The following is a 13,592-nucleotide window of genomic DNA, read 5'->3' as shown; positions in this document are numbered from 1 at the left end:
AAATGATGCAGCATTGACGGAGATGCCACTCAATTACAGGGTGCATTGAACAGGAGGTGCAAACACAGCAGGGCAGTTTAGAGTTGTCAAATATCCAAACAGAATGTTTTCAAAATAGCAGCAAACGTAGGATTCAACAGAGAAAACACTTTAAACACAGGAAGTCCACTCGAATTCCATGCAAAGAAAAACTAGCACAGAACCAGCCCTGAAAAGCAGAGTTATCTTCTGTGAAACGACCATGACATATGGATGAATGGTTTTTGTTGCAATGGTAGGAAATTCCATTACTGAAAAGCCGAAGAAATTTGACCTCTGCTTTTAGATGAACACCTTGCACGATGGAATCTCTTGCTAGATTTTATATTTTTGCTTTTTATTATATAAATTTAGGAATGGCTTTCAGCAGTTTTTCTTACCCATATAAGATCATTTGAATTATTTTGATTTTTAAGACACTGTTCCTTTTTTATTCTGTTCTTCTGTTCTTCAACAGGTGGCGCAGTGGTAGTGCTGCTGCTTTGCAGTAAGGAGGCTGTGGAAGAGTGTGGGTTCGCTTCCCAGTTCCTCCCTGTGTGGATAGCGCTTTGAGTACTGAGAAAAGCGCTATATAAATGTAATGAATTATTATTATTAAAAATCACAGATGTTACAAAATGAAAATAGGGGCAGATAATATAAAGCTCCCTGTTAGCACAAATCTAATCAACCAAACAGAAGAAATGTACTAATAAACTATGTAAAGATGATTTCCACACTGAAAATATAAAAAATGGCTAAACCTTTAATGTTTTGGCTATATGGCCTTATCATATCCAGGAAGGCTAGCGTAGGTCACACGTTGATTTGGACACATAAAGTCCGACTAAGAGAAATGAGGCAGTACATTTTATGTAAATAAGGAGGCCAACTGCAGCTTTATGGCTTAACTGAAATAACAGTTGGTAGACACTACTAAGCATCCTTGTATAATGTCCCTGCTTTATCAGAACAATCTTCCTAAGAGTATGGCCAAATCTAGCATCTTTCAGTCATTGTTTTTTATTCTGGCCTTTAATGATTTTAAAACATTGCAATGAAAAATCATGGACACCCAGCTTACTTTGACACATACAGGAAGACCTTCTTGACACTTGGTCTCCAGAGAGGACATTGCACCACAAAGACCTCCCACAAATTAGGTATAAACTGTTTCCAGATTTGATCCAGCCTGTGAGACTGTCAAGCTAATACCATTTTCCCAAAAGCAATGATCTGTGTTAACAGTTTTGTAAATGAGGTATTTTTAAATTTCTATAGAAATGTTATGTTTAAATCGAAAGGACTCCTACTTTGCAGATAATAGATAACTGACATTTTTTTGGTATGGCATTGTTCATTATTCCTTATGCCAAATCCTTTCCAAGCTGTTTGAAGTGTTAGTTAATACTGCATTATTTTTGACACTTGTACAAAAGTTACAATAGAACTCAGTCCTTTTTTGAGGTCCATCTAAAACTGTATTGTAGTCTTGTTTGCTCTCGAATGAAAGGAGAAAGTGATCTGAAGTCCTTTATCTGCTCTGTGCTGGAGGGAGCCATGGTTGTGGCTTATTTACTTCATTTTATGGTTTTATTTATTTTTAGGAAGACTCACAAAAACTAATTGGCAGTGAACGGACAGGAGAGTAAATAGCATTCCTTTTACAGCTTAATGGAGAAGACAGTTTGAGTAGGCAGCAGGAGAGGTTTGGTGCTCTGGCTATTCATGAAAACAAGGCAGCTGCCCTTGCACTGGAAGTCACCATTGAACTGTGACTTTTTTTTTTCCATATGATTGCTCCATTTACCAAGACTGACCAGTCTTCATTCTGACAGGTGGTGTCCTGCTTGCCCGCTGGTCAAGATCATTATCAAGTAGTAGTGCTACAAAGTACAGTACAGGAAATTACTTATTTGCATGTCCAACAATGCAACACATTGCCAATATAAACTACACTGTAGAATGACCTTCTCACTTGCAGTAGTGTAATACCAACAGCAGACAATTAAAACATCATCTCATTTTCAATACAAAATCACATGTAAGGTATCGCACTGTATGAATTGGATAAAGCAGGTATGAGAATGCTGCATTTATTAAAAAAAAAACCACACAAACATGCAGCAGTTACGTTTATGCAGTTGCCGATACAGTTACAGACATAATGAGTAGCTGTTAGTCAGCCTTATGATCTGAGGATACAAACAGTCCCTCTATCTAGTGGTCTAGTCTTTTCTTAGGCTCAAGTGATGATGCCAGTAAATAAGCACAGGTTTGTGCATACTTGGCAGATTGGTTTAAGTTTGCTGATTTGCACAGGGGCACCTGCTTTTTGAGGCCATGTTGGAAAGTTTATTACATTATCAATTTTATCATGAACTTAAAAATGAGGTGCATGATATCACAGAATACCTAGAACCAGAATTGTAGCCCATCAGACTTTATTAGCAAAAATACTAATTTAGTCAGCCAAAAGGACCGTAGGTGGGTACTGTAGTAGACCGACAGAGTATGAAGTTACATTGTAGCTAATTATCATGTTTGGGATAGCACTGTAACTGGATTGAGTCAACAATGGGAGCATTATTTATATGTTCCACAGCAAGCTGGATAACTTTACACACTACACAAACAGAGAAAGGCACTATATCATGGTGTCTTCATTCACTGACGCCATTAAGAGAGTTGACCAAATGCAGTATTATTTTGTCTTTTTTTATTTTGAATTAACTTCTTTTCAGTTTTCTAAAATATGGTATTACACTGTATAACATCATGTAACCTGTGACAGACTCAATAAAAATGCATGCTGACTGGTAGTAAAGTAATTACAAGTATCCCTCACTATTACTAGCACAGAGGACAAGGTTTTAATATATTTGTGTTTTCCAAAGGATTATTTCAGCACACAAAACAATCAGGATTTCCTTCTAAAGACATTCTTTAAAAAGCTTGAGTGTATATACCATAGCAATAATCAAATTCTGTTTTTTTTTTTTACTTTTCTTTTAGATGCAGTGTTTGATAATGGCCATGCAACAGATTATTTATTTGTTGGAAATATAGTCTATACAGTAAGTTTCAGTGATTCATTTTTTTAAACTTTTCCGTTTTGTATGTAACACCTTTACCACATATTTGCATTTAGGGATAATTATCATCAGGATAAGAAATGTAATGAGCATTCCAGAGTACCAAGTGCTTACAAAAGTCTGTATAATGAGCTATTTAAAATTACAAGTCACTAACTGAAAAATACAATGGAAACTTTGTCTCAGCCACAGATGGCCTGCAATTGTTATACACTCTTTAGACTGAACATTACAGCTAGACTTTTTAGGTATGATTTCATACAATGAATTATTTATATCACCCATGCCTACCGTTAGATGAAAGCTGTAAGTACTATAGGTATGTGTCAGGTTTTTGTGGGCCACAATTTCATAATAAGCAAGATGTGCAAAAAATGAAGTTTTCAGGCATTAAAGTCTAATTGGTTACAAATAAATATCACCATTTAAACAAAGCAATGGTCATCCCTTAGATTCTCATCTTTAATGACAAGAAAATATGCATATGAGCTGCACAAATGCTATTTTTAATTATTATACATTATAAATATTCTGACCTCATATAATCTCTTCACTTTTCTAACACTTTTTCTTTTACTCATTGACTGTTTTGAATTGCAGTGCTTACTTATGCTAAAATCCATTAGCCTTTCATTAGGAAAATTAACTTGCTGACATAAGAATTGGAAGAGCTAAGATAAAAACATGACTCGTAATTAAAAGGCAAGAGGGCTGTCTGAATTGAAATCTGAATTTAAAAGAGGCTGCACTTTCTCAACGTGATGAAAACAGTAACCCATTATTTGTCCTTCTATTCACAGTACGTTGTAGTGACGGTCTGCTTGAAAGCTGGCTTAGAAACAACAGCGTGGACAAGGGTGAGCATTCAGTCAATATGTCTGACTAAACGCTGAGCCTGCTGAACAAGAGGATCCCACATTTTAAGCTATCCATTTCCCAGCAACTTACAAATGCTAAAATGCATTCCAGAGTTAAATGGAATGTTTTGAAGCTTCCATTCAAACTTTTTTTTTTTTACTTTTTTTTCTTTAATAGGAATTCAAGTAGCAGAACTCTACTGTTGTAATTGTGCAAGGATTTATGTTTAAACTACATAAAAGGCTTTGGAATATTTGGTTTATTGAGCGAACGTTTTGGTCAAGTATATAACCGGATTTTTTTTTTTCTTTTAAGTTTTAATCCACCTAATATGTGTTCCAGAATGCAATGCTTAAATGTTAGTTCTAAAGTATGCCATTTTTTTCCCCTAAAACTTCCTGAACCGCACTGTATGCCTTCTTTCATCACTTTGACCCCAAACAGTATGTCATCTTCTGGCAATGCTGCAAGGCTATCCATAGCTGAAGAACACATTTCCAAAAATCACATTGTTTTCCAAACTCAGTTTAAGAAAAGATCAAAAAAGTTTAGATTTAGTGTTTATAGGAATATTTATCATCTTACTTCATGTTATGGAAGTTTGTGATAGCTCAAACTGTTGTAAGATATTTTGTGTTTAAACAACAAATGAAAAACAAATAACTAATTATTCAGCCTTAATTAGCCTTCTCACAAGGTTCTTCAGTAAACTCAAACTTTACCCCAAATAAGCCTTACTGCAAATCAGTAAAATAATCTGCCAGACAGAAGTTATAAATGAAGAACACTGGTAAAATACAAACTCGCTGGTCTTTTGGTCCCATTTGAAATTTCATACTACTGTATAGAAATTATATTTTCAGAACAAATATATGGTATCTTTTAAAAAACGATAAGAATTGGATTAAGTCACTTTTGGAAACTCATATGGAAAGGCATAGTGGTGCAGTGATTAGGTCAGATGCACTTTCTGGGGTCTGCATACGTTCATGTAGGTTTTTTTCAAGGAACTCAGGTTTCTTCCCACATCCCAAGAGTAAGCAGGTTCAGTTCACTGTGGCTATGTACCTTTGGATCGCTTGTGACCGACTAGTGTCCTGCCCAGGGCTATGTCCATACCTTGTTTCCAGAACAGCTAGCATTAGCTGTGGTTTCTCAAAATCATGAATTGCGGTATTTCTTAAACTAGGGGTTACAACCCAAACTAGGTCGGAGATATGTCTGGGATGGGTTGCTACATGATTGTGTAGTAAAGTTAACCATCCAAGTGCAAATTCTGTGGTAAGTGATATACCTCTGTCTATTTAGTATGCAATCTGTAGCCTATAAACAAGAAGCACAGAGCTTCCATTTCTATGGCATGAAAACTTAATAATCATTCCCCACAACACCGCAACCCCCTTCTAACAACCTGTAAAACAATCAAACTGAGACGACTGACAGCAATAAGAATGGCAAAGAGAGGAGAGAATGACACAAACAAGCTTGTGAGGAGAAGGGACCACAGTGGTAAATGAAAATGTCAAAACCAAAATAACAGCTGGAATCAAACTTATGACATTTTGTTTCTGCTGAACAATTTTCAAACAGTGTTAGAAAAATATGTTGTTAATGTTGGATCTTATTTGAAAAATATTACTTTAAAAAGTAATTGATGTTTAAGACAAGGTGATAAACTCCATTGATTAATTAATTTTTGACTGTTTCTTTCCTTACTTAACACAACGAAAATATCAGCAAGTTAAAACATGTAAAATGTTGCCATTCTCCAGCACAATGAATCAAGTGACTAAGTTAAGTGACTATTCATACCATCGTTTCAGCAAACATCTCATCAAGGAAGAGCACACAATTTATTTCTCTAACATAAGGCTAAACCTATACTAAACATTTACGTAGGCAGTGATATACCTCAGGAATCGCTACCCTATTTTAAATAATGTTTGTTTTACTGCAATACATTTGCTTCTCACTGTTCTATTTTAGTTGTATTTACTAGAAAAATATACTTGAGTAAAAACAAAGACTACTGTTTTTTTTTTTAATTATATGACTTTAAATATATTTTTAAATATGACCTAGCAGTCCTTATGGTAATAATCCTTTCCTTGGATACGAGGATTTTCTTATTTGGGCCCTCAGATTAAAAGAGTTAAGAACCTCTAATGAACTGGGAAAAATGGGCTCACTAGGTGCATAAAATAGTAAAGAGTAATACACCAATTTATTTTCTCACCAGTGCATGACAGGTTTAAAATATTTTTCATGTATGAGACCTAGTAGTATTGCATTATGAGTTTACATTAGAACTGTATGCTTCCTTAACATGAGCGTACAACAGGTCTCACCTGATCTCTGTATTTCTACACCTCTCCATCTCTTATATAACCCACGATTGTCTCTCATTATAAGGTAAGCTGATCCTGAGCAAACTCATTGAAGACTCAGCCTAAAAAGAAAGTGGTCCTAGCTGCTGGAAATTAGCAAAACCACCTATTGTAACATAATATGGTGTATCTTTTTTGTCATTAAAGAAAATAGTATGAACATTTAAAAAAAAAAAAACAGGTAGCCTTTCGTTGTGGGTCAGTGGCTGTATAAAGTAAAACTAGTTTTGCCAGCTATTCTTCTTTTAATTTGTTGTCACAAATAATATTAAAAAATTACTCAGAATGGTACCTAAAAGTTGATTTAAAATCCTCCCCAGAATTAATGCAACATTCCAGTGGTTTAAAGCATTTCTGGACCTGACAGGCAGGTTGCAGTATGAGCCAAGAATGATGAATCTCAATGATGTGTGTCTTCCCCCTTGAGGGAAAATTAATTGAGCCAACTACACACATTAAAATATGTAGTCTGCAGTTCAGTAAGCAGACCAAAATGTAGGCAGTGCCAGGCACAGAACAGGCACTTCATCTCTTGAGCATGGTTCACTACTAGTGTGAAACATGCCATTTAATACCTGAGTTCTGCATGTAGGTAAGGAATCTTGTTAAGATCTCCTCTATAATTTATTTCAATTCAGTTCTTACTTTTATAGTTCACTTTCCATTCAACAAGCTTATGACATCAAAATAGCTCCCTAATAACAAAAATGGATTATACTCCACTCCCTTTCACTTGACATTATGCCAAGTTTACTTTGCATACATGAACTGATTTAAACAATCTTTTTGTTCACTTAAATATTACAAAGATGAACTCCTTCAGTGTAGCATTCAGTACAGTTTCGTTAAGGCCATGTATTAGGATCAACAAATATATTTATTCTAAAGAAATATGGTGGCAATATTTAATCTAAACTGCTTCAATGCATTCACTGTGTTTAGTCTTCTCCGTACAGATTGCCGTGTAGCACTGGTATCCTGCACACCATCCAATTAGGCACTTTATGCTTTCACTATTACAATCCCTTAACTAAATGTTTAGATGGATCACCTACTGTCATCTTAATGGCCGAGGTTCTTTGTGCAGCACCACTTCTGAAAATAAAGACTTACCTTTTAGCTTTTGCAGGCTTTCCCAGTATAGTAACGTCTTGGCCTCGTGAGATTAACATTTTTATAAAGTACATATAGTATATTTATCTTGTACTGTAAATGTCAATGTATTAGCTTATGTTTTGTTTTCATTTATTTGCAGTATAGCCACTTGGCAGTATGGGGAAGCATGACTCTGTGGATCGTATTCTTTGGAGTCTATTCTGCCATTTGGCCCACAATTCCAATTGCACCAGATATGCTTGGACAGGTTTGTACTAAATTTAAAAAATAATAATCAAAATTATTTGGAAAGACCAAAAGTATGTGAAGTGAAAAGAGCAATTATTGATCATGTATATACTGGTGGAAATTAATGTGAAATTTCACACTTTTCACATAGGAAGTGCAGTACAATAAATGCTAATGTCTACATGGAGGTTTGTACTTTATTGTATTCATTATCTGCAAATGTGCACAACACATTGAGCGAGACAAATGAGAAAGTAGCTATATACCAAGAATTTAACATGTTTATATTTTTATAGGGAGTAACTTTCCATTAATTGATATTTATTTTATACAGCTTAGCTTATTTCACAGTTTAGCTAAAATAATATATTTTGATTATTTACATTTTTATTATGTGTTTTATATACATTTAATCGCTTGGGGTCAGCTTTGCCTACTGAGAAAAATGTAATCTTTATCCTACTGAACATCTTGAGTTGAGCGTTACACAGTGATTAAGAGACCAGAAAAATGAAAGAGATCAAAGCAACAACGGTAGGCTTTGAATATGGAGTAAATCCAGTGGAAGCTGTTTTTGTTACTAGAGCATGGTTAAAAAGACTAAATTACATATATTTGCAAATGTTATTGTCCGTTGACCAGGAACAAGTAATTAACTGCCTAAAATGTTTGAGTGCAATTCCAGACTACAGTAACATACAGTACATATCAGTCAGCCTACGAAAGATCAGTTAACATTTCATTGCCTTTGTTAGTTAATCACCTTAGACGTGCTGACATTTACAATTGCATGATGAGAACAAATCATTGTTTAAGTACAGCTTAACATCATAGTTACTGTTTTCCCCCTGATCACAAAATATCACAGAGTGTTGTTCTTCCACAGTGATGCTATGTATAGGTTAGTGTCTGGGAAGAAAATATGTCAGACTTGCTTTAGCCAAATGGACGTCTGTTACTTTACAGCTGCAGCCTACTTATTTACCCATCTGTTTTTTTGTCCAAGCAGAAAGCTGTCTTTGCTGTAAGGTATTAGCTGTGCATTGGCTTTCCCTCATGATTTGTTTTAACAGAAAATAAAAGAGAACACCAGCTGTAAGGAGGCAATCACCTGTTAAAAGACTCAAGGAAAGCAAGCCACCAGGCGACTTTACAATTAATTGCATCTCCTATCCTCATTATAAATTAATATAGAGCTAATGAAGGAAGAATATTTATGTACTTCTGTAGTTATTTGTCAATGAGACCCTTCTTATTGCATCAAAACCTAGAAACATATAAAAGTATATTAAAGAGATACAACATTCTTTTATTATATTTTACAAGAAAATAAGTAATCCTGCAGTTATTGTCACTGTTAAGTAAAATTTAGTACTGCAGCATCTCTGCTGTATTAACCTGAGTTCAACTCCTGTCCCTATGTGGCTTTATTCAGACACTCGGGCTTCTTCTTACATCCTCTCATATCTCTGTGTTGACCCTGTGCGAGTGAGCGTGAGTGTGAATGTGTCTCGATTATGGGAAAAGACAATTGCAAAAATGTGTAGGTTTCTATTGTGCTAGTTGATTTGTGTAAAGAATGTTTCTGTCCCCAGTTTCGCAGGTTTCTGCTGGAAGACACATAGAATCATTAGCACGTTATTAAGTGTCTTAGTGTGTGCCTTTATGGTGGTTGAGCTGGGCTGCCATTTAACCCAAAAAATATCTGAAAAGAAACTGATGGGAACAAATATGTTTTCAAAATTTTAGTTTGCTAATATTTGTGTAGGTTTTTAGGAAAAACAAACACCAGTAGAATGTGGGATGACTGTCCTCTCAGTTTATTTATTCAATCCATTTTAAAAATATATAAGTTAAGGAAAGAAAAAGCCCTAAACTACATAAGCAAGTTAAAAAATGTGTAAATGGATGGATAGCATGGTGCTATATTGAAGTTGCTGGGCCTGATGCACGGAGTTCTCCTATGCTAAACATCTTCATGGGCTACTGTTCATTATTTTAAATACTGAAAGTGTTACCACCTTTCACTTAACTATTAAAATATAAGGCTATGTTTTATATGATGAAAGGTAAAACTATCTGTTTGACTGCAGCCTATGAACAATGCAGCATTTAGAAACTCTAGATGTTAAAAGTGCACAAAACCTGTTACCACTCATTAAACTGCAGATAACAACAACAGATAACTTCCAGAAGGCTCAGTAAAAACCCAATGGTCTTTTTATACTGGACTAATGAACACTGATGATGTTCCTCCACTAGGATAATCAATCGATTGGGAGACTATTCAAGTTGTTAGCTTAGTTGAAAGATGCCATTTTTTCACAAACAAGTGGTACAGTCTTAATCTCTTGTATTTTAGTAATTGTTCACTACTGATTGAAGGCCATCAATGCACTTGCCCCAGTTTGGTCCCTACCAGGTAATCTTAGACTGAGTAATCCTTTGTGCATCTAGAATATTCCCAGTGTAGTTAGCATTAATCTAGTTACAGTAACTATAGCTATGGTTCAAAAATTAATGCAAAATTTGTAAATAAATGTAGTATATTGAGAGGCTGGAACTTTAAATGACTGCTTTGCGCAGTGGTGTGAGGTCAGCTGACAAGATTTTATACATAACCTAGAGCATGCTAGCTGGGTGAAGATGAGAAAAGATTCAAACAAACTGCACAAAATCAATATGGTGAGCTTTAGAGGGGATGTGGGTGTGACTGCTTTGCTATGTGGAATTTGACAGAGTTTGGTTTATACCACGAGAGATGAGAGACAGTAATACAAAGTTTTTGTGGTTGTCAGCAACACATGCCTTGCTGCTTGAATGAAATAAAAACAAATTCTTACATGGCTGTGCAGTTCAAGTCAGGTATTAGCTAATCAGACATTTTAATGGACAGATCACTGTGCTAGTGGATTAGACTAAATATTGGGCTAAATCTGGCTGCAATCTGGGCATAGTGTGCTCCTTCTCTCCATGTCTGTGAGACTTTTCCTTCTACATTCCCAAAGATGTGCATGTTCTGTTAATCAGTGATTAAAAACTGGACTCGCGTTAGTGTGTATATATGCATGAGCATTCCCTGTGATGAACTCTCGGTCTCTCCAGAACTTGTTTCAGCCTTGCACTAGGTGCTACCAGGATAAACCTCAAGCCTGGATCAGATTTGGTGGGTTTGAGAAGAATATGTTACTTTTTTATTCCAGTACAAAGTCTGTTCTTCTATGTTAGAAAATATCAACTTCTTAACAGTCTTAAATAAAAGAAAAAGCAGACATAAAAAAAACTATTATGGAAACTTTATATAGAGATCTTAGATTCCTGTACATTGAAAATGATTTAATTTAAATATCACACACTGGTACGGGAGGCAAATATTAATTAATTAAGCTTGTTAAGGTAAAATACATTTTCAAGTTATTTAAGCCACAGCTAAAGGCATTGCTAATTTTCTCTATTTTTACTTAGCCAGTTCAAGATGGTACTATTCCCCAACAGACCTGTATCCTCAAGCCTAAGCTTCAATGAATTGCAAAGCATTCAGCAATTAAATTTTTGCAGTGTGAAGTTGAGGCTATATGAGTAGAAATGTACAGTAAGAAGCAGCCTGTCCTCCCCCATGCATATGCATGCAGAAGGCAATTAAGAAGCAGCAGAAGGTGAAGTGTTCTTGTGAGTTTATTCCTTGGTGGTGCCTCAGGGATGGGTGGGCGTAACTTGAGATGAACCACATGGGGTGGGCCTTAGAGCAGGTGCTGACAAGCTACATTCAGAATAAGGAGCCCTAGTGCTAGTCGACAAACTGGCAGAGAAAACAACTGTGTCCCTTGAGCAACCCATGGAAGTGGATCTAACCACTGTAGCATGGCCATTAGTCTTTCCTGACACTTGTTTGTTCTGCTTATTAAAACTGACCATATTTATGCCGTGTGATAAAGGAGAATGGAGACCCTGTTAGCCTTTGCCATTTGTTTAATCCTACATAAAACATTTTTTCTCTTTTTACACATAAATGCATCTACAAAATAAATCTGTAATTCCAAAACAAGCATTAAACAACATAACAACAATTTTAAGTAAGAGATGAGTTTTTAAAAGCATGTAACTTTTCTGAGAGACTGTTGCATTCATTTCTGTATAATAATTTTCTTGTGCAAGGAAATACAATTGTTTTTTTTTTTTTGGAGTTCTTTTTTGTTGTTTTTCTTTACCCAAATGTATACGTTTAGCTTAATGTGAGATTTTCAAAAAGCTATACATGCTTGGCAATCACACATATTTTTCCTCCTGTGAATGCAACCTTGTCTAGTTTGATTTATTTTGTTTCCCGATTTGATGGCCACCAAAGCTCCTGGCAGTAAGCTTGTAATTGCTCTTCAAGTCATTTGGGCAGATGGCCGACTTGGTGTCTGGTCAGAAAGACTGGCGGAAGTGAGAAGCTGCCACCTTCACTTCACTGGACTAGTGGACAGCAAGGGCCGAATCAATTACTCTCATTAATTCAATTTGTGTCAGGAATGTGTGTAAACAAACGCTGGCAGCTGCTGTGGCTCTCATTTCTATGGGGCTTTGAAAGGAATGAAGGGGCCAGCCGGCAGAAAACCTTCTCATTTTTCTAAATCTTACAGATTGTAAAAGGTACAACAGATGGCTATATACTGTAAACTGAAGATATTATGTTTGTGTTTATGTGTTGGTGTATATACAGTTTGGGGTTAGAAATTTGGCCACATTCTGACTTAAGGTGTAATACATACTTAAAGATTAAAATAAATGTTAAAACATTTGCAGTATGTTATAATACCCTGAAATATGTAAACAGGTTCAGCGTTGGTTTGGACAGAAATTTCAAAATGTCAGTGTTAAATTCAGGCATAGTAACTCCAGAAAGAATAGTTAGAAACCCTGGTGATTCTTATGTTGAATACAAGACACCATTCTGTAGATCTCTTTACTGAGGAAAAGTTTCTTGGTGATCTACAGAGAAGTCATATGATTTACTGGATTCATCATAGCTGCATTAATCATTCACCATACTTCATACCTGATGTAGCACTGGCAGCTTATAAAAAGGTGCATCTAACTGCTACTGGATAATATAAGTAGCAGGGGATGGTCAATCAGTAACTGGTGTAAGCTTGGTGTAAGCTCCTCAAATCTCAAAAAACAGGGCTTCATTTCAAAAGACAGGCAATAAGAAGACTGGGGTTTGCATGCATGGAGTTTAAAGTGTTCTCCCTGTGTCTGTATGGGCTTTCTCCAGATGCTGTGGTTTCCCATAGTACGTACAAAGACATGCAGGTTATGTGAATTGGCATTGCTAAACTGGGTCTAGTTTGTAAGTCTGTGTGTGTTAATTCTGTCCAGGCATTGCTCCTGCCTTGCTCTCAATAATTACTGATAAAGACTGCAGCTGCCCTGGATGGATAAGTTAAGAAAATGGATGGAAGGACGGAGGCATGTACCCCCTGACAAGTCTGAAATCTACATTCACGCCAAAAACATTAAGCCTGGCCGTATTTTAGGTTATATGATATAAATACTATTTCAAGCTTAAAATGGCATTTAGGACTTTTTTTTTGAAGAAATTTCTGAAAAGTTATAGATATTGTTTGTGACCCATCGATTAACCTTAACTCCTGGCAGATGTACTGTAGGCCTTGGTGTGAGTTAACCTTCTGTTTAGGAATAGGTTTAAAGAAAAAAAAAACATATGAGATAAAACAGATGGACTAAAAAGCCGTTCTGTTTACGCTTGCAAATGCAAAGGGTATACATTTTTGCAAGAAAACTTTTAGGCTTGATTAATGGGAGTCAATCCTAAGTAGTCTCTCTGTGACAAGAGCACTTTGAGTATAATGCGTGTTTGTAATGCCCCATTCCATCTTGATTG

General features: G+C 35.8%; 1 protein-coding gene across 4 annotated transcripts in view; it reads left to right on the top strand.

The window, feature by feature from the left end:
- atp8a2 (ATPase phospholipid transporting 8A2) overlaps window positions 1-13,592 on the top strand; it is a 439,065-nt gene that overhangs the window by 371,528 nt on the left and 53,945 nt on the right. For all 4 annotated transcript variants that reach the window (XM_039745478.1, XM_039745476.1, XM_039745479.1 and 1 more), the window contains 3 exons: window positions 3,034-3,095; window positions 3,914-3,970; window positions 7,614-7,721. In XM_039745478.1, the coding sequence (XP_039601412.1) occupies window positions 3,034-3,095; window positions 3,914-3,970; window positions 7,614-7,721 (227 nt within the window). The remainder of the gene's footprint in view (window positions 1-3,033; window positions 3,096-3,913; window positions 3,971-7,613; window positions 7,722-13,592) is intronic.

This window comes from Polypterus senegalus, chromosome 2, assembly GCF_016835505.1.
Source record: "Polypterus senegalus isolate Bchr_013 chromosome 2, ASM1683550v1, whole genome shotgun sequence".
Taxonomy (NCBI): Eukaryota; Metazoa; Chordata; class Cladistia; order Polypteriformes; family Polypteridae; genus Polypterus; species Polypterus senegalus.
The sequence above is the reverse complement of the archived record's forward strand: the minus strand, read 5'-3'. Positions and strand labels throughout refer to the sequence as shown.